This window comes from Lactuca saligna, chromosome 3 (genome assembly GCF_052625555.1).
Source record: "Lactuca saligna cultivar CGN05327 chromosome 3, ASM5262555v1, whole genome shotgun sequence".
NCBI classification, from domain to species: domain Eukaryota; kingdom Viridiplantae; phylum Streptophyta; class Magnoliopsida; order Asterales; family Asteraceae; genus Lactuca; species Lactuca saligna.
In genome coordinates this window covers 26,116,849-26,139,821 of record NC_136419.1, presented here as the reverse complement: position 1 = coordinate 26,139,821, position 22,973 = coordinate 26,116,849, and the positions used below count along the sequence as shown (strand labels likewise).

Sequence of the window (22,973 nt, the reverse complement as noted above, 5' to 3'; positions counted from 1 at the left end):
GAGACACCTCGACCACAAAGATCAAGAAGCGGCAAGAATTATGAAAGCATCGATTCGGGAAAAATATAATCTGAAATGTAACTGGAAATTCTATGTTGTCTTTTTTTTTTCTAGGTTTTTAAATTTTAATGTCATGTTTTATTTTTATTTTTTAGGTTTTTAATGTAATTTTAATTTTCAATTTTTTTTTATTTTTAGGATTTTTAAATTGTAATTTTTAAGTTTATGTTAATTTAAATTTTAGTATGGTTTTTAAAAAAAATTAATATTTTTCCAAAATGAAAAAAAAAAAAAAAAAAACAACGTTCATGGGTAAAAGAATGTGAAAATTGTAAAAGTCTATGTGCTACTATATGAATAATAAAAAAAAATATAAAAAAAAAATAAAAAAACAAACATGACCCCCTTTAGCCTTATGTCATGCCAGCAAAAGGATGCAAAAATGCCCGTAATAAACCAGATTGTCAAAGTAGATTGTTTTTAACCCAACTAACCAAACACAAAATATTGTAACCACAAACTTACATCACCATTTATTCAGTTAATTGAACTTAAATTATCTCCTACCTTTTATACCTACATTTATTCCTACCTAATAAAATTTTAATAAATCACCATTCAATTTAATTTTATTTGATATATTCCTAATATAACCTTGACAAGTGAGTTAAAAAAATATAAAATGATAACACTTGTCATAATTTGATTGGGTAGGAACATTTTGTCATAATTTGATTGGGTAGGAACATTTATATACATAAAAGATAGAAATTAAACCTTTCTATTTTATTGTGTTAGGGATAGTAAACTACTAAACTATAATTTTAATAGCGGAAAATAATGGAAACAAATAAAATTAGAAAGTATCAAACTTGATTAGAAGTTTTGGAACTATTATTATTCTTACACAACGTTATAGTTGGCAATTTTGAATAATAATAATTTCCTAAAAGCCAAGATCAATTTCAGTGACTAGATGGATGATAATTTATTTGGCAGGTGGCAATACATATAAACTAAAAAAGTAAAAACTTTACGAGTATACAACATAAAACATGCCAACCTTTTTACAAAATAATTAAACCAATAATATATATGTAAATATGTGTATTATTATTTACACGAGTTCTTTTATAATATATGGGGAAATAAGGTGAAGCAGCAGTAAAAATTATCATCTCCAGTATTGTGCCCAACGATGAATAGTTTCAACCATCTGCGGGAACAAAGCACTGACACTTTCGTTTATAAGATCTTGAAAGAAATGGATACACTCTTCATCATCCAAATCCAACCGAAATTTCTCTTGAAGCTATACATACAACAACAGAAAACATATAAATAAATGAATAAGCTCTGAAATAATAATAATTATTATTAGTTATAGCATCTAGTTACCTTTAAAATGCCCTTTTCAGGATCAGAAGCTATATCCGGAATATTAGACCCCGCCATTAAATGAAAAAGGTTCAATATCAAATTACTTGATTTCCGCAGGATATTATACGCCTCACAGCAATACGATTTAAATCGCGTATAATATTGGCTGCACGAGAAAAAACAAAACTAAATAAATAAAAAGTCACCACAGGCTTATTCATAATAATAATTGTTGGAAATTACCTTTCTGCCCCTCCCATAGCCTCCACCATTTCTTTACAGAGCTTCATAGGTGGTGGGAAGGGTTTTGGATCACGACCCAAAATAAAACCAAAATCAACATGAAAAAGCCGCCCATCGTCCCGAAGTAGAAGATTGTCAAGATGCCTGTTGATTTAAAACAAACAATTACATATTATATTATATAAAATAAAATAAAATATATGGAAAGATTGAGTGAGAGTGACACCTGTCTCCAATGCCGAGTATGTAGGTGATGACTGAGTAGCCAGCACAGCTTTTGATGAATGTTTCGAGACACGTGGCGGTTATCCCAAAGGGTCCCTCTTCATCTGGATGAAACTTCTGTAAGTAGCTTGTTATACTTCGGTGTTCTGATAGAATCTGTATAATATATATATATAATTCAAAATATCCAATTAACTCATAGATTTCTTTATTCTATATATATAGCCTTATTTATTTATTTAGTAAGATACGCAGCAGCACCTGAGCTAGAGATTTAGAAGGTATGAATTCCATCATGCCTTCATCATGTCCGGTGGCTAACACTCTGTATGGCGTTAAATGCAGATCAAGATTTTCCAGTTTAAGTAGTCGATCCATGAGCGATACCATCTGAACAACCTACATGAACATCACCAAATCTAATAATCAGATGAACACCTGTATCTGTTAGGGCTTTTTTTTTTTTTTTTAAAATAAAAATACCAATTGATCTTGACGAAGATCATCCCCTTTCTTGAAAATGATCTTTAAACATCCACCGTTGGCTGTTCTAAATGCAAGGCGTAAAGGATGCAAAGCGCTTTTGAATATTGACGAGTCTGATGGAATAATCCCCGTGATAAGAACAATCGGTGCCAAAGGTGATCGTATAGGCTATAAATATATACTATTTTAATAACAAACTTCTTCAGGAAGTTATAATAATAATATTCTGCAAATCAAACACATATTACCTCCTCGAAATACGTAAGTTCGGAAAGAAGGCCGGAAAGCAGATGCCGGAGTTTTTCAATCTTCTTCTGAGTTCCTCCCCTTACATTCCTTACATCTCTCATTATAGAACACAGCTGAGCTGTCAGTTCAGTCTGCCGAACCAAACTCTGCCACAACTTAAACCCATCTCCACCATCACCCGCCCCCATTCCCAACTGTAAAAATCAAAATTCATTCATGTATTCACTCGTAACTATTTATTCAAAAGAATTAGATAGAATCCACACCTTGATCATATTCTCCTCCAGCATCTCATATGAAGAGTAAAAACGTTTTGCATACGCAGGATCATGAAGTTCAACAGCCACATACCATCTAAGGAAGCTAGCAAGCTCAATGTTGGACAATGCTGCAAAATTTTATTAAAAACGATGTTGAATTCTTAGAAATGATTAAATTATTGAAAAAAAAAAAAAGTTACTTAAGATTTTTTTTTTTTCATACATCGTTGCACGAGGAATTGAGAAAGACGGGATTTATCTGAGCGTTCAAATCGAAGAGCTTGAACCAATTGAAGTAAGTAACATTGTAGTTCTTCATCATCGGCTCTTTCAAGAACACGAACAGCATGTGCACGAACCTGTTGAAAAGTCAAAAGTCAAAATAAAACTGGTCAAGAGACGAAGTTTAATAAAAGGAGATTCATTTATTGATTATTGCATACGTCTTCACTCTCGAAAACAGGAGACAGGAGCTCTAATGCATCACATACATCAATCATTTCCCATCTACCCATCAATTCAATCGCCTGTTTTGCTTCCTGAAAAAAGAAAATGATTTATGTATTATACTGAAATCCAGGGAGAAAAATAATATTATAATATAAATATCATAACATGCATATGTACCTGAACATCACTCCACTCAACACATCGAAGAAACTTTGTTAAAGCTCTTTTTTCAGACATTAATGAAAACCGGAATTTCCATAACAACTGTCTTTCATCACCACTCAATGTTCGTGTTGGTGGGTACTTAAGTATCCTCTGTATTGACCTAAAAAACAACATTTTGATCAATTACATTCCATACGTACATTTAGAAAACTAAAGGAGTTAGTAGGAATAGAGAAAAAGGGCAAATAGGTAAACTGGTAAAGGGTTAGTGTCTTAATACATTAAGTCAAGTTTGTGGCTAGACCCATTTAGTCATTCTGTGACTTCTGTCCAGATTACATCAAAAAGAAACAACAAAGTATAGCTGTCCAGATTTAGTGCTTAACCCATTAAGTCAATTAAGTCAAAAAGAAACAGACCCTTACTTTCTTTCAGTAGAACTGGGCTTAAGATCTCTATCAATGATACCACGATTCAAACTCCTTGCAAGCTTTAACTGCTTGTGTTCAGAGGGGTTGATTTTTCCAAGTTCCGGGTCCCACACAGTAACTAGTTCATTAGTTGAAGCTATAGATGCAGGTATTAACAAATTTGGCCCAGACTCCTAACATGTCAAAACAGAAAAAGTCAAAAAACCAACATACTTTTGGGTCAAACTAACATAGAATTGATAAAACCACACACCTGAAGAACAACACGATGTTCAAAACTACAGAAATCAATGAGCACAAACAAATGAGAACTTCCATTTTTACTGCTTTCAAGATCCTTAATCTTATCCATGGATTTAAAAGCAAGTCGATCCAACCAGTCAACTCGCTGGATTTGACCCCTTTCATACTTATTCACAAGCTTCTCCAAACGCTCCAACTCCCCACGTTCATCTTTAGGAACCTACACAGGGTAAAAACAATGGAACAATGAGCAATCAAAAAGTAAAAAGTTAAAAGTTAAAAGTTAAAATCATAATGTTGTGTTTGAAGATCATGGAAAGAAAAACAAAACCTTTCCAGGAGTTGTAGAGTGAATAGATCCATCTGCTTCCTTTCCTTGCCAAAGCCTAAGTTTGTGTTTCCCTGTTTTGAGTTGTTTTTTCATATTAAAGAGATGAATGGTAGCTCCACCAATTAGTCCCTCATTTTTCCCACATGAAACATCCCAAACCTACAATAAATGGGATTGAACAATAAACAATTTGGAAAATCTTGGTTTTACCAATATGAAAGTCGTATAAATCTTGAAAAAATAGTGAAACTGATAGCTTACAGTTATTGCAAGTTGAGAGTTTGTAGTTAAGTCTCGATATTTGGTACTCAATGTAATGAGTTCACCCCAGCAGAAAGGTGGACCAGAAGACTCTAGTCTGAACATAGTTTAATCATTAATTTGGAATGAAGTTGAAAAGAAAAGATAAATACAAACAATAATACATAGAGCTTGCTACAGAAACCTTGTTCTCATGGGAAGCCCAAATGGAGCACCATCAATGTACAATGCACATTCAACATATAGCTCTGGTTTTTTGTCTTCAACGATGTTACCTATATCAGCTGCATATTCAAGCAAGGGTGCTAATAAATTTGACATATGAATGCTCTTTTAGTGGGGGCATGGGGTAGATTTTGATGTTCAAGTTCAAGCACATCAAGTAGGTTTACCGAATTACTCAGAATTTATTTCCTTCCTAAACAAAAAGGAAACTTACTGATGATTAAAAAAATCAATCTCGTTTCTATCTATATCCTATTATCGTCAAAATTGAAAAATTCAGTAGCGTGAACTATTCAATAAATACGACTCCCATAAATTACTGGTCCCTTGAATTCATACGAATTTGAATAAACAATGAACTCTAACAGATACCAAAAAATCCTATTAGGGCTTCGTAAACGTTAATTGAAATTAAATGACGGGGATTGCAAGGAAATTCACCTGGATTAGTGGAATTAGTCGAAGGTAAGTGCCCTTCTAACTTTTCGATTCTGAAAGTAACCGGAAGATTGATATCGCAAGACAAGAAGAATCGAAACTCGTTCCCAGTCATTATTTTCTCAAACGGTTCACCAAATCAAATTAATCTCATCGTAACAGGATTAGGGTTTGGCCAATTTGATAAATACGAGACTGTTTTCTTGAATCAAACATGCGAGCTACAGCCAATTATGTGCCTTCGCTTGTACTACAGCTTGATGAACTCACGACTGGATCAAAGTGAAAGAAATCATAATACGCACATCAGAACATCTTATATTCGATTGTATCTATCAGTATGCGTGAAAGAAGATCATTCATCGGAGTGCTTCACCTTCTTATTCTAACTTTTTTTATTAAAAAAATAAGATAAGATAATTAACTTTTGATATATATATATATATATATATATATATATATATATATATATATATATATATATATATATATATATATATATATATTATTGTTGAGAATGACAATTATGTAAGAAGAAGATAAATATGAAATTTATTAAAATCTTTGAAGTAATTCAATTTAGAAGTTGAATTATAAGAACATTGAACAATTACAATGTTTATATATGATACACAACGATGTAGTATGGTGAGTTTGGGTACCTAATCTTATATACCCTTAAGGGTATATTCACTTTTCCCTATATATATATATATATATATATATATATATATATATATATATATATATATATATATATATATATATATATATATATTAGGTTACAACCCGTGGAAACCACGGGTAAATATTTATAAAATTTTATCAAACTAATAAAATATAAGTTTTATTTAGATTTTTATATTATTGATTATATAAAATTAATATTTATTTTTATTTGTATAGGTTAAAAAAACATTTTTATTCAAAAGATCTATTAATTAGATCATATGATATAGATTTTTGGTTATTAATAAAACTCATTTAAAATGTATTTTTATTCTCTTACATTAATTTATTAGAAAATAAATTATTACTATAATAAATTTATTTGATTAATACAAATTTATGAAAATTGATGCACTAAAAATAATAAGAATGGATGGACTAATTTAACTAACTAAAAAATATATTATCAATTTGACAATTTTTTCTATTACAAACGGTTTTTTTTTCTCATCACCTCACAAAAACTTATAAAATAGATTAAAACTTTTACTTATTTGTTGCATCATATAGCTAGATACACAAGTCAAGTATACACATGGTCACATATAGGTAAATCGAAGCCTCAAAGATAGAAATTTTGCAATACCCATGAATATCAAATAAGATTAAGTTGAAGCAAACCATACCAAATAGCTTTTGTGGTGCTTGAAAATATTCATAGGAAATAATTAGCATAACGGTATAAACTTGAAATATTAAAACTTGTTACGAATTATTTTTTGAAAATGTATAAATTTACAGAATGATAAACATTAAAATGGTGACTGCAAAATCTATTGTTTAAAAGAAAATAATTCTCTTTCCCACTGCGTTTTGTACAACGTTATACTTCAAAATTTTCCATTCTATTAAACCTTGGGGTGCCCTATATCAATGATTATCCCCTCCACTGTGTTTTGTAAAAAGATTTTGTCTTTGTGATGATACAATTCCCGTTCCAATCAGAAACAAATGCATATTGTTAAGCCTTATGGTTCATTGGCATCATAACATAGAAAACAAAGTGCTTCATTAATTCAAATCAAAACAGATGGAAATTATAAGGCATTGTACTAAAGCAAGGTAATCCCAACAGAAAAAATCTTTTGGTGTTTTAAACCGGCAAAATGAATAACAAAATCATCCCCATGATTTCATTGCTCTGTACTTATTACATAGTTTAGTATTTGTCGGTCTCCATTAAACATCCATCTGAATCTCTCTAGTATTAACTGTGAAAAATAAAAAATTACCCCCATGAGTTAGTCAAGCATATGATTGAATAGTTGGTGGGGAAATGATAATGCAAGACAAACTGCCAACAGTAAGAAATTTATGCAATCTAAGTATCACGAATTTCATTGCTTTTTACTTAGTACATAGTTTAGTATTTGTCGGCCTCTATTAAACATCTATATGAATCTATAAAACTAATATTAACTATGAAAAATAAAAAATGACCTCCATAACTCAGTCAAGCAGGTGATTGAATAGTTGGTGGGCAAATGATTTTTACAGGTGTAAAAGCAGCAGTCATGATTTTTACAGACTGAAAATCAACAACTTTTTCCATGGCCTTCATGGAAGGATTCAAGACCCACGCTTCTGTAAGAAATGAATGCACACAAAAAAAATCCTAAAAGAGATGGACAAAGAGATAGACAAAGGATGGAGAGAGAAAGACAGGAGTGGCATCGACATTATTTAGATCTAGGGTTTAATGGGTTTCTTGAAAAATAGATACAAAGAATGAGGGAAATGGAAATAGATACAAAAAATTACTGATATATATCGACTTCATATTTGGAAATTCCAAAGAATTAGGGCAAAAGGGGAGAGACAGAGCATAGAAAAAGAGACGGTGGACTCAATGGCAGAAACAATATACACAAATTTGTTTGTTGAACTTACTGATTTATCGGCTTCAGTTTAGAATGTTGAGCGTTATTTGTGGAATAGATTAGCATCAAATTTGTTCTGATCTTCAGTTTCAAAACCAAAATCTCGATGAAATGGTTTGGGATATATTCGGTACTTCTAATTGAAACTTTTAGGCGGGAAAATATTACACAGAGGAGCTATGAAGTTGCCACGTGGACACAATGGTACTGTTTTATTAACATAGAGGATATATATATATATATATATATATATATATATATATATATATATATATATATAAACTATTTAATATTTTAATATATGATATTATAGTGTTGTGGTTCGGTTTTTGCCAAATTACAAATTGCACCATCGTTTTTTGTATTTGCTTTGGTTTTTTTGGTTTTGATCTATTGCAGTTTTTTGGTTTCTTTTCGATCGATTCAGTTTTTTCTTACGCCTAATATTAGTATTTTCGCAATAGTTACTATATTATTATTTTAAATAATAAAAAGCATTTTATTGATGTGATAATGACTAATATTATCTTTGTAACTTGCACAACCTTTGATAGTTGGTTTCTTAGACATCGGAAAACATAAATATTATCCTTAAATATGTTAAAAACAAATATTATATTATTATTTTAGACAAAATTGTAAAAATGGTTCCTCAGGTTGCTAAAATTCTATGGTTTTGATAAAAAAACGAAATATTGGTGCATCGCTGGTCTAAAATTGGATCTTTTTATTGTTTCTGGTCCCTTTCAATATAAAAAGACTATTATACCCTTATATATATTTTTTTAATTTTTTTATATTTGTTCAAATGTTTTTTATTAATTAAATTTGAGAAAAGGTCTCTCTCTCTCTCTCTCTCTCTCCCTCTCTCTCTCGTAAAAAGATGAAAGAATAAGGTTTTTGGGGGTCTCCTTATTTGTGTAATCTGGTAGCAAAGAAGAGAGATAAATCAACCTGCAAATCATCTTCCTAAAATTGTTTTTCGCCATTACTTTAGTCGTCATACAGGCTACGATGAACATCAGAACTTAAATCCACCATATATGTGTATACTATAGCACTTATAACTCCACCTCCTTCCAACGATACCATCCTCCCATCTCAGTTTTCTAATCACAACTAGCACATCTTCTTCCTTGAATATAAAACTTCTTATTTCATCATCTTCCATTGATTTCATCCAAAAATTGGCCCAGATCTGTAAATATGTGTGTGCATTTTTATGAGAAAGAAAGAGAGAGACGTATAAAATTGAGTTTGGTTTTCACAATTCTTCTATATTATAGACATCGATTGTGATGGGGAAGTGTTCGTTGTATGTTCTGTTTCTTCAGGGGTTCACGATGAGAGAGACATTGGAGTGTGGGTTCACAATGGTGGATTTGGGGCCTATATGGATTTGGGGAAAATCGAAACGGGGTCAATCAGGTCTTGGAATCGGAATCACAAACAAGATGCTTAAGCAGTGATCTACAAAGTGGATGAACGGAAGGCAAATCTGAAGGAGCAATGTAAGCAACAACAGTCTTGCAGGGGAGGGCTTTCGGCAGTGGTGCTCGAACGGAGGAGGTGAGATACGCGAGGGATGGCATCGATGATGGTGAGGACTGCCCACCACAACAACGGCGGCGAGTGGTGGTTGCACAACAGTTCTGCTGCTTCCGTCTTTCCAGTCCAATGGTGATTGACGATGAAGAGAAATAGTAGCAACGGTGGATGGTGGTGGAGGTGTTCAGGGTTGGGCCTGGTCGACCAAAATAGTGGCGGTAGCGGGTGGTGTTGGGCAGTAGGAAGTGGTGGAGTGTGACTAGAGCAAGACGAATGAGGGTCGGTAATCACTGATCGTCGATGAATCAAGAACTTGAGGGATTAGGTTGTAATGTTGTATGAAGTCGGATACGAGAGAGAGAGAGAGAGAGAGAGAGAAAAGAAAGAGAGAGAGAGAGAGAGAGAGAGAGAGAGAGAGATAGAGAGAGAGGTGGTGTTATTTTCTTTTTATTTTTTAATGAAAGTAGTAATAAAAAGTTAAAAATAAATAAAAAAGAATTATCAAAGGGCATATTCGTTATTTCAAGTTGGGTTAGGACTAAAAACACACAAAAATGTCAACCTTAGGGACCAAAATCACACAAGGTATCTAAAATTGGACCAGTAGTACACCAACATTTCGTTTTGGACCAAAACTACAGAATTTTTTTGAGTAAATTACACGAATGGTCCCTATGGTTTGCGGTAATTTGCGTGTTTGGTCCCTAACTTATTTTTTTAACTCGGAAGGTCCTTATGGTTTGTTTTTGTTACGCGTTTGGTCCCTACCGTTTAATTTTGTTACACGTTTGGTCCCTATCTTATCTAAAAAGACTATTATTTAAAGAGGAAAAAATGATGGGGTAGGTGAGGTACGGTGAAGGGGTGGGATTAGGGGTGTGTTTATTTAAATAAATTAAAAAATTAAGGGAAAAATAGTCTTTTTAGGTAAGATAAGGACCAAGCGCGTAACAAAAACAAATAGTAGGGACCTTCCGAGTTAAAAAAATAAGTTAGGGACCAAACGCGCAAATTACCCTAAACCATAGGGACCATTCGTGTAATTTACTCAATTTTTTTTATAAACCACATGGACCATTTTTACAATTTTATCATTATTTTATACAAATAAACTATTTTATGGTATGATAATGCCTAAAATAATAAGCCATAACCATCAAACCATTTAAGCAAGTCAATAATATCGACACATAAAGATTAAAATTTAACTTATTCACAAATATGTTTATAACTCAGACAAATATGTTTGAATTTCTTAACATAAATTTAAACTTTTACACAAAGATTAAAATTCATATTTATAATTAATTAATATCATTTAATATATTACATGATATTGAAAATATTAATTAGTGTTTTTAAATTATAGCTAGTAAATAAAAAATAAATTAGAATCATATATAAACGATAAAGACTAAAACCGACAAAACTCAACCAAAGTTTTAATAGCATTACTCCATCTTTAGAGTGATAATATTGATTTACACCAATTTTGAATGAAATGTGGATTGGGTTGGAGAAGAGGGAGTGAAATGGGCTTTGAAGTTGGGTTGGAGGTCTTATGAGACATGCGACTTTAAAAGAAATAACATGAGGTTATTCACTTTGTTTTTAAATTTACCTAGAAATTAGTTAATTTACAGCTTAATATATCATTTAATAGCCATTAGTATATAGAGTTAAGATCAAATAAAAAGGAAAATTTTAGTAGGAAGGTAAGAAATTTTTTATATGCTTATTTTCTTAGCAAAAAAAATGAAATGAATTATTAGATGATTCAAAAGTAAGATGATTCACAAGAAAATTTTTGAAAAAAACACCTTCATGATTTATTTTTAGGTAAATCAAGAAAAAAATTCATTTTTATAACAATTTTAGTGAATATCAACAAAATTATCATAAAAATGAATCATTGAAATGTTTTTTCGGGATTTTTTTTTGGTGAATCATGTTATTATTAATTCATTTAGTGATTCATTTGTTTTGTTCGCTAAAAAAATAAATCGAAAAAAAATTTCTTACCTTCCTACCAAAAAAATATTTCTTACCGGATCTATATCCTTAATATATAAGGGATTTAGTAATCGTTACAGTTTTTTCAACGATAATTAAGTTAATCTTCAATAGTAACATCTAATTTTCTTTTTATCGTATACATATTGTTTATAAAATTTTGTTAAAAAAAACTTTTTTTGTATCAGTGAACCAATGTCGAATTTTGTGCCATGTTGTATTTTAAAAAATCTTTTAAGTTTTATACTCGACAAATCTTCTATAATTTTGAAGTATAATAGGTTCACTACAAATATACAAATATGAAATTTGTAAATTTCATGTAATGTTTGATTCCATTGTACACATTATTATGAGATGTCATCAAAGTGATTGTGCTCACCAATGGAATAATCATTTGCTTTAACACTCATAACACATTGCAATCATGCTATGAATAAACAAGAAATTACTTGACAATGTCATATATAAAAAAACTCATAACACATTGCAATCATGCTATGAATAAACAAGAAATTACTTGACAATGTCATATATAAAAAAAAATTAAGGGGAGGTGTTTGAGGTGGTATGGAAATGTCCAAAGGTTGATACCATCAACACCGATAAGGAAGATGGATTCCATGCAAGTCAATGGTAAGATGAGAAGATGGCGTCTTAGAAGAAGTGGGAGGATATTATGAGGTTAGACATCGAGGGGTTTGCTCTTTCCAAGGGCATGGCCTTAGATAGGAGGTTATGGAGACTAAAAATTAGGATAGAAGAGTAGCATAGCCTATGTGTACTTTTTTTTTTTTATCTTTATTGCCGTTACATGCTCCTTATTCATAAACTTGTTTTTTGAACTATCATTTTATTTTCTTACTAATCATATTGACTTAATTTCTTTTGTGTTTTGTCACATCATATGATTGTTTTATGATTTATCTATTTACTTATAGTACTAATCATTTTGACCTACCTTTCACTTTTTTTTGCCTATTTTGTAGGTTCTTGCTCTACACTTGCTAAAGGTCTTTCATGTGGCGTAGCCGCTCTACCTCATTCGGAGGCAAAACTATCGATATCTACCTCCCTTACATCATTCTAATGGGATTTATAGGTTCCATTGACATTAATAATTTCATAATTTCAAATATGGAAGCCTCATACTCTATTCAATACTCTCACCTTTTTGTCCACTCTGTTCACCTGTTGAAAACCTAATCATAAATTGATTCTCCTCTAAATTAGGTTCAATCTATCTGATAGCCATCTTCCCTCTCTACATGTTAGAATGATATAATTGTCGATCCCTTAATTTTCTACTTCCCTTGTTATAGTCTATATTGAAGTATTCTTCCTTTTTAGTTATCATGATTATAGGATCGATTTTAGCTTCTTATATAGTGAAGAAGCCAATTGCAGTGGAGACCAACCAAAGAAAACAAGACATCTGACCATGGTTCTCCTTATTACCTTCATCATTTAGACTACCCAATACAAATGCAAGTGAACAAGACGTTAAACGATGACAACTATTTTGACTGGGTTCAAGAAATGGAGAAGTTTCTATTCGCAAAAAACAAAATAGGGTTTGTTGATAGAACCCTTCAAAAACCAGAGAAAACACATGCTAAAGGGGTGGCTTACCACAACCATGGAAAAGGAAATGAGGTCTAGTGTTAAGTATGCCAACACAGCCCAAGACATCTGGAACAAACCTTCGTGAACGCTTCAGCAAAGAAAGCGCACCTAGGGCATATGAACTAAAACTACTTCTCACTACCACCAAACAAGACAGGGCTTCTGTATCTACATACTACACCAAATTAAGATCGTTTTGGGATGAGATCAACTTAGTTTTCACGGTACCAAGATGCTCCTACACTAGATGAAATGTGGGATCCGTAGGAAACTCATGGAACCGAGAGACAAATAGAGACTATATGGGTTCTTGGTTGGATTCAAAAATGAATTCTCCACAATCAGAACTCAAATATTAGCCATGAAACCTATCCCTACCTTAGGTTATTTGTAGTTATGCTCATAACCCATTAATAATTGTGGGAAACAACATGAAAAGGATCAAAGAGACAAGATCGTTCTTGAACGTGAAATTTAGCATCAAGGATTTGGGCCCATTGAAGTACTTCTTAGGCATTGAGGTTACACGTACTCGAGTCGGAATGGTTCTTAATTAAAGGATGTACATCCTTGATATTCTCGAAGATAGTAGAATGATAGGATGTCAACCCAGTTCTTTTCCCATGGAGCAAAACACCAAACTCGAGAAAAAGAATGAAGACGTACTAGTGGATGCTAACAAATATAGACGAATTGTGGGAAGATTACTATACTTACAAGCCACATAACCCGACATTACCTACTCGGTATATATCTTAAGCCAATTTTTGACGTGCCCTTGACAAAGCCACACGGAAGCAGCCAAGTGTTAAGATATTTAAAAGGTACGTTGGGAGAATGGATACACCTCCACAAGGAGGGAGAAACAAGCTTAGTCGTATACACGGATTCTAATTGGCTTGGATGTCCTGACACGAGAAGATCTTGAACCGGTTATTTGTTACTTCTGGGAGGTGCCCCAATATCAAGGAAGTCAAAGAAGCAATCCGTTGTATCTCGTTCTTCCGCCTAAGCAAAATACCGAGCAATGACAACTACTGTTAGTGAATTTATTAGGTTACGGTGGTTGCTGAAGGAATTAGACCTTGAACAAAGTAGTCCAACCCAAATGTTTTGTGATAACTTGGATAAATAACACATTGCCAAGTATCCCGTTTTCCATGAGCGTACCAAGCATGTCGAGATGGATTGTTATTTCGTTCAGGAACGTGTTGAATCCAAAGAAGTGAAGCCATACATATTGACACCAAGTTTCAAGTTGCGGATTTACTTACCAAAGCCTTAGGGGCAAAACAACTTCAATTTCTTCTTGACAAGTTGGGCATTTGCAACCTTCATGCTCCAACTTAAGGAGAAGTTTTAGAATGGTCTAATTGTCGATTCCTTCCCTTTGTTATAGCCTATATTGACGTGTTTTTCCTTTTTAGTTACCGTGATTATAGGATCTGTTTTAGCTTGCTCTGTATATATTTTCCTATGTACCCTATTCCTATCAATCGTAAGGTAAAGAAAATTACCTCCCAAGATTGTTTACTAAGAGGTATTATTGAATTATTCCATGTAATGTTTGATTCAACAATACATAGTATCATGATATTTCATCAAATTGATTGTGTTTAACTATGGAATAATCATTTGCTTTTGTTAGTGATTAGGGTTTAAGCACAAGCCCTTTAGGGTTTAGCCATTAGGCTTTAAGTATTCTCTATATATTCTTATGTAATTGTATATTGAGAATCAATCAATTCATTATCTTACATGGTATCGGCGTCTCTCACCCCCGTGGCTCAGCACATCCATGTTTATCTTCATGGAACCTCCGAATCTGAGAGGGAGTGTTAGTATATCTCACATCGGTACGACACGGTCTTATAAGTGACTATATATGTTGTAGTCCATCTTCTCTCCACAAGAGCTCTTTTGGCGAGTTAATATGGGGCTCCACATATATTTACAGCTTTTAACACTCATAACACATTGAGATCATGCTACAAATAAACAAGAAATTACTTGACAATGCCATAGACTACAATATTCATTTTGATCAGTGGAGTAATTGTTTTGATTTTAATTTGTAGAGTGTTATCTTGTCGATATGTCCGGATAAAACACTTTAATATATCTAAAATAGCACACAACATTTGAAGACACATATAGAGATTAGTAGAACTATTTTAGTACCATTATATCATTCTACACGAAATCAGAAAGTTAAAGGGGTTATTGCCGATATTTTCATGTATGCATGTTTCCTTCACTTCTAAAGTAACTACATGCCCTTAAACAATATGCTAATTTTGATAGACTAGAGGATGCTATTGGTGTTAACTAATTACTACATCTTACAGTTACAGTTTTGTTAATGTCTCCCCTTATTTCCTGACAACATGATGAATATCATGACTACACCTTCTCTTTTCAGTTTGTGCATAAAATGACACAATAAGAGCCAGGAATCTATAGAAACACAACCAATCCTATATACATATCCACCACCAAGCTAAAAAGAGGTCAGCAATCACATATATCTCACAACTAAATGCACGGAATCATATCTAGGCTATGCTGCACATTGAGCATCATTGTAACCCCAACTGTTTAATGGGTTTCCTTCTTGTAAACAATCAACTTCAGGGATAATGGGAGCATTCAACTTTCCAAAAGCCTTCCAGCAGAATGGTTTATGCATATGGTAACCTTCTTGTTTTGGTTTGAGCTGAATATCAGTTAACTTTAAGTCCATACAAGGCTTGCTGTCACTACATGACAGGTGCACAGGTTGTACTGTATAAGTTCCCTGAATATTTTCAAACATAATATTTGCTATGCTGACAGCAGATGTATCATTTTTACATCTACTATGATCACAATAATACTGATCAATCATAATCGGGTACTCAACTTCAGAAACTTGAATGTTTGAGAACACAACTCCTTCAAGTAACCCATCCCCACCCTGCCATGTCTTGATTCTGACACCTGTCATTGTGTCATGTATATTGATGTCTCTAACAGTAATATTGGACACACATGCTGTTGTGCCATCTATCCCTAAGCTTCCAATGCTTATTCCATGCCCTGGCCCACAATTCACATTATGTACAAGCACATTTTTGCATCCTGTTTGTATAGATATGCAATCATCTCCTGCATCCCACATGAATTCAAGTATCATTAGTTCATCACAAGTTTTAATTACCTCTTTTTTAAAGGAAATGAAACCGAGAAATTACCACAAGAAAGATTTGTATGATGGATTATCACATTCTTGGTGTTGTGTAAGTGAATTCCATCTGTGTTAGGACTATCACCAGGTGATGAGATGCTGAAATGGTGTACTAAAACTCCATCACAGTCTTCGAATGTAAGGTGGAATTGTGGACTGTTTTGGATTGTTATGCCTGTGACTGTTACTTTATAACTGCTGGAAAACCTCAGAGCCTGTGTGAGAAAAAAGTATATTATTGTCAATGTCATATTACAGTTATGAATTTACTTGGTTCTTACCATTGGCTTGGTTTTTGCCACCTGTCTATTGGTCCACCAAACTGAACCTCTTCCATCAAATGTGCCTTTTCCTTTAATTGTGAACCCTAAAAGTTGTGTGAATTCAATCCATTGTTCAAGACCCGAAGAACCCCATGCATTTGAACTTGTTGGAGCTAAAATTGTACCATCAACCTGCAAAAATATTTTATATTTTAGATAGAATGATGCTTGTGTTAGTTGTTGTAAATTATTGTTTTTTATAGTTTTTCTCTTCATATACCTGAAAACTAATGTTTCTTTGACAATTCGAACCGGAGAACGAAGTGGGTCCCACGAGGAATCTATAACCGGATGGCACCACCATTGTTGACGTGGTGGCTTTACAAGCATCTGCCCAAGCAGCTTCAAATGCCTGTTGGTGAGTAAGTCACATAAAATTACCTTTTTGTGTGTTTATGAATGTTAATGCATATATATATATATATATATATATATATATATATATATATATATATATATATATATATATATATATATATATATATATATATATATATATATATATATATATATATATATATATATATATATAGCTTAATGATAATCCACACAAGGTTAAATATCCAAACAGATATATCTGAGTGTTTCTCTTTTACTTGATAGAAAAAGATCGTAATGCATACATTATAATTAGAAAGAAAAACCACAAATACAATGTTTCTTTTATTAAGCTAAGGGTAAAATGGTACTTTACTTCTTTTTTTAAGAAAAGGGTAAAATTGGTATTTACTTTTTTTTTCTCAAGAAAATGGTAAAATGGTAATTTAGTTAAAAAAGAAACAAATTAACTTCATTCGGTATATATTTTATTCAATACAACAACACTTAATGAGAATGAGTAGTTGAAGAGGAATAACCTTTTTATCATCAGATAAACCGTCTCCTTTAGCTCCATAATTGAGCACATTAAATATTGAACCTCCCGACTGTGAATTTGCAGCATTTGGAAACCGGATAAAGCTTGCAGTTAGAAGAACAAATGTCAAGTTTTTTAAGCTAAATTCAATCATCTTCATAAGTAGGTGTGTCATGTGTGTGTTTATAGATAAAATGAGGTGCTTATTTGGTGTTTAAATAGGCAAAAGCAGGTGACTGTTTTCGATAGTTTCTGACATTCTCCTTTCTTGCTGACTCACATTAAGGGAGTTCAATGATTGTGAAATGAAACCTACACACCATCAATGATTTATTACTTACTTAAAATTAAAATTTTAATTTTAATATAGACTGATATGATTGTGTAACGTTTTTTAATTCCTTTTTCACAAATGGTAATATATGATTGGAGGTTTAGCTAGTTAGTCACCTGGTGAAGCAAATGTAATTAGTTATATACAAAATGATTTCATTACGAAATAATGAAAAAATTTCCTCCATTAGGAACCTTTAGCAGTCTGTTTAGAGTTGTTCACATGAGATGGTTTTTTCTAAAATAGATTATTGGATAATTTCACTTATTAAAATTCGTTTCTCATGATACGTTTTTTGTAAAAGTTTTGTGGGGTTGAGTAGTTTTGTGTTCGTAACAGTTTCTATGGTGATAATAATGCTAGCCGAATAGTTCGGTTTCCATATGGTGGTCCATTCATTGGGTTTTGGTTTTGTTATCTGCATGATCTTGTGATATATATTTTATAATGTAACTATATATTGGTTAATGTACAAAGTATGTAAAGGATTGATATTTTCGTTTTTCTGGATCAAAACAATATTTTGATTTTAATAACATAGGATATATGATATTATAGAATGAGGGTTACGTGTTATCTCCCCCTTCATTGGATTTTATTTATTTATTTTAGAAGTGAGGGTGAGATATGTTCCTTGAAATTGTCATTTATTATTTAATTGTACATAATGGGTCATTAGTTTTTTTTATGAGTTTTCATTATACTATTAAAGTGCAAATGTACGAATATTATGTCATATCATTTAGACCTAAATGAACAAATTCTTTCGTATTGAATGTTATATATATTGGGCATCACATAAGATTCAATACTACCCCTAAAAAAATAGCGATCTATTGAATACAACCCAAAGATAAATTAGTAAGTTACCTACAAGTAAACTGGCGTACTATTGGTCGTCATTTTATAACATTGATCTTTTGAAGAAAAAAAAAGCAAATAAACTTTACAAAATTATATGAAAGTTATGTGTCTTGTCCAAGTAGGTTTGAATGGGATCAAATTTTGAAACGTGTTAATGATAAAACCAAGAACTATATAAGTCCAATATTGGTTCGTTTTAGTGCAAACCATATACCGAATACAAAGTTTGGTTTTGGTTTTTTCTGACTTTTCAAATTTTAACGTAATGACAGTTATATCAGCTACAATATAAACCATATGCAAAGTAAAACGATGTTGTTTTAAGTTTGAAAAACATATATAGAACCAAGTGAATATAGATAATTTGTACATTAATGTTTAATTAAGATTATGTCAAGTGACATAATCATATTGTTAGGCAGATAACTAGACACATAATGTAGGAAGATATTACACTTCTCTTGATCAGTAAGCGCCTAAAATAGGAAGTTGTATTTTAGTTGCTCTCTTATGTAACTTGTGTGACCAATATACAAAAGGATACCTTTTTTTTTAGTTTTAATCAACAACATTAAGTGATCATATCAGCATGGCTTATAACTGAAGAAGGTTTAATAAAGCTGTAGTGGTCATTACTCATTAGTGTAACCTTACTCCTATTCTTCAACGCCAATTTATCAATTAATATGTAGGTTCTAATTTTACACTGCGGATAAATTAAGAATAATATGTAATCACTGCTCTTTCTTTCGAAGTATAACCTATGAAGTATAAACCTTTTGAACCCACTAAATTAATAAAGATATTATTTTTTCATTTTCTGTCACCATGTGCCTTTTGTAGGTTAGTTAAAACTTAAAACTAGAGCTAGGCAAAAAGCAAACTAACCCGAATCAAAATTAGCTTGTTGATTTTAGATTTGTGACTTGTTTAATTCAGTAAGTCACTCCGTTTAACGCGTGTAGTTAAATGAGTTTGGTCTAGGGTTGAAATTTTTAACATGGTTGACCTTGACCCATCCTTTGTTTAATATAATTCTTTTATATTTATTTAATAATTAATATTCAATTATAGCATTAACAAATAAAAAATAAAATACCTTGTTTGAGAAATTCAGCACCATTTATTTCATTTTCAGTTTTCATCACGTTATTCAAAAACTCGAGTCTCGAACCAAACAATCTACTTATCATTCGCAATATAGACCGCATAAGCTCCGAAAAAATAAAGCCCGAGTTTTAATCGAATTATATAGTTAATAAATAAATATATATTAGTGTATTCAAAGTTTTACATATAATTTGTGTAGCCCAAATGGTTAAAATGTACATTTTTTGTTTAAGAATCAAGACGGGTTATCCTTATCGTTACGTTTTTGAAGTCAAATTATAGTTTACCCATTCCTTTATTGTATATATTTCACAATGAATCTTCCTTCCAACTCTTTCAACAAATCAGTCTATCGAAATTACATAATTAGTCCCTAAACTTTTATAAAATCCCATATGCCCATTTTTAATTAATTTATTACTTTTAAGTTTTTCTTCGTGACAAATCATCCTCTTAAATTTATTTTGCTTATATATAAAAAATTGTATTTAAAGGTCTATTTTTTTTACACAACTTTTAAAATCAACATACCTTGTCCTAGTGATGGTGATGGTGACTTCTTAGGAAAACAATGTAATTTACTCTATTAAATATTAATAAATAAAATCACATAGAACAAAATGGAGGAAAGACAAAGGAAGGTTAAAATCTTCATTAACTATTATAGTTAAAGGAGGTTTATTAACGATTACTGTAAAAACGATCAATATAATGATCATTATCATCAAATTTTCAAAAATATAACCAAAATTTAAGAAATTACAAACCACAAAGGCCAAAACTGTAATTTACATATGTTTTCGTGATCGATCTAATAATAGGTCCACATGCAATACACACACGACATTTAGGCCATGGATATGACTCTAGGCAAACCAAAATTACCAATCCTTATTTATTAACAAAAAAATGCACATAAAAAGTAATTAACTACTTTTTATATTTAAACATATTTCTCTAATTTCATTGTTCTAAAGGCTTATGAAATATATTTATAATCATAAGATACCTAATTAGTAAAATAGTGAGAAATTGACAAATCGATAACTAGTTTCTTGCTTGTTAATCTGGTATCTTATTTGATATTGGACGTATGATCACAATGACTATTTCTATAATCTATTTTTTCGTATTATGTTAAAACTCATTTGAACTTTTATAGTATCTCTTTTTTTTTTTAAAAATACTTTTAAAATTTATGCCATATTGAAAAGATTTCATGTGTATTGGTTGTTAAACAATTTATCTATACTACCTAATAAATAAAAATGTATATGGGCTACATATTATTTTTCAAAATTTTATATTTAACTTTCAGCTTTATTTATAAAATGATATCCTAACATGTTTTTTTTTTAATTATTCAGTTTTTATTTAACTCTAGTAATTCATTTTTAAAATTTTAAATTAAATTTAATTGATTTCACCGGTATCTCTTGGTTTTAACCATGATTTTAACACATCATACAACCAAATTTAAATTTTCAAGAAATCTTTTATTTTTGGGATTTTTTTACATTCCAATTATCTTTTAAATACAATTTATTCTATATTTTTCGATTTTTCTTATTGGCTATCAATTTTTTTATGTTGTCGAAGTCTTTACAGTTGTATGACTTTTTAGTTTTTCTTAAAATTTTAATGTTTTGATGATGAAGAATATTATTTAAGTTTTTTTATATTTTATTTTGTAAAATAATACAAGTTAGTTTTTTTTTTTTTTTTTTTTTTTTAATCGTATGCAAGGTCGGAACGTAGAAGGGGCTAGGGGGGCCATCCCCCCCCCCCCCCCCCCCCGGGTTTTTATCTTCTGAATATCAACTAATATAATATTAATAATTATGCATGTTAACTTTTTTTTTAAATAGACTAACCGGCCCCTCCATATTTTATTATCAGCCCATATAACATATTATTAGAAAAGTTATTAACTAAGAAATCGGAAACTAAAATACAAACCCTATTAAAATACCAATACCAATTTTTGACTCGCATCTTCAAGATTTAAAATAAGAAAACCTAAATTTTTCCTCTCCGTCATTGGGTTCAGTCATCTCCTTTCCGTCGCCTTCTTGCACTCCATTTTCTCTCCTAGCCAACATGCCTAACTGGACAATAGTGTTGTTTCCTTCGTGCTTCTCATCGGATTGCTACAAATTCATCGTCGGGGCAAGCACTCCTCTCATATCTCTCTTTCAGTCGCTCGAAGGTATGGAGCTTTCACTTACATCTGTGTTTCTCTCTTAAAATTGAAAATCTAGTATTATAAAATAAAAAAATATAAACTAAAATCTAATAAACTAATATAGGTTAAAGATACCTCAAAGGCTACGAAGTGCAATGCATGAGTTGTCTGCGTCTAATCACACATGTAGATTGTCAGGATAAAGATGTAAATTATAACCAAAACAATAAAATAAACAAATGACCTAAGTTATATCTCTTTATTTCATTTTTACTTTCAATTTACTTTTAAGAATGTGGATGTAAATAAAATAGGGTATATTATATTTTGTAGTTGTATCAAATTTATTTTTCTATTTGTTAATTGTTAGAATATATATATATATATATATATATATATATATATATATATATATATATATATATATATATCTTAATTACCTTATAAAACATTTTTGGTCAAATGCTGAATTTTAAGTCGTACAAACATACAATGCATTTGTACAATCAATTTATGCATTACAAAAAGAGTAGAATACATATGGTCAACAGTTGAAAAGGTCAAATCTCTTATCCCTTATTTTTAGGTTATTTTGACCTGGTTCATTCCTTATCTCCGTATGTCCCCAAATCTCGCAATTTCTGTTCACAAATCTTTGATATATATCGCTGACGTTTCCATTTCTAGGGTTAAATTCATCTTTCAGCATTCAACCACCATTGTCACACCCTTCGCTTGGCGCGGGTAAACGGTTAGTGTGTGTGTATATATATATATATATATATATATATATATATATATATATATATATATATATATATATATATACACTTTCAAAGTGTTGTTGTCGCCTCCCTACATAAAATGTCTATGTTCCGCCCCTGATCGTATG

General features: G+C 31.4%; 2 protein-coding genes across 2 annotated transcripts; both read right to left on the bottom strand.

Moving 5' to 3' along the window:
* Positions 1–1,064: 1,064 nt before the first annotated feature.
* Positions 1,065–5,779, bottom strand: VPS34 (vacuolar protein sorting 34). Its single transcript, XM_078983412.1, has 17 exons — positions 5,391–5,779; positions 4,909–5,008; positions 4,725–4,821; positions 4,464–4,622; positions 4,143–4,352; positions 3,884–4,062; positions 3,471–3,618; positions 3,287–3,382; positions 3,067–3,202; positions 2,850–2,971; positions 2,583–2,777; positions 2,332–2,502; positions 2,110–2,247; positions 1,850–2,004; positions 1,624–1,767; positions 1,399–1,546; positions 1,065–1,312 (listed from the first exon to the last, which is right to left on the bottom strand). Exons 1-17 carry the CDS (start codon positions 5,500–5,502, stop codon positions 1,175–1,177), a joined length of 2,448 nt encoding a protein of 815 aa, XP_078839538.1. The 5' UTR covers positions 5,503–5,779; the 3' UTR covers positions 1,065–1,174.
* A 9,627-nt stretch (positions 5,780–15,406) lies between these two features.
* LOC145033480 (polygalacturonase At1g48100-like) lies at positions 15,407–17,759 on the bottom strand. The gene is made up of 5 exons (XM_078982081.1): positions 17,590–17,759; positions 16,953–17,084; positions 16,691–16,864; positions 16,417–16,624; positions 15,407–16,330 (listed from the first exon to the last, which is right to left on the bottom strand). The coding sequence occupies exons 1-5, from the start codon at positions 17,746–17,748 to the stop codon at positions 15,744–15,746; spliced, it is 1,260 nt and encodes a 419-aa protein (XP_078838207.1). The 5' UTR covers positions 17,749–17,759; the 3' UTR covers positions 15,407–15,743.
* Between the last annotated feature and the right edge of the window lie 5,214 nt (positions 17,760–22,973).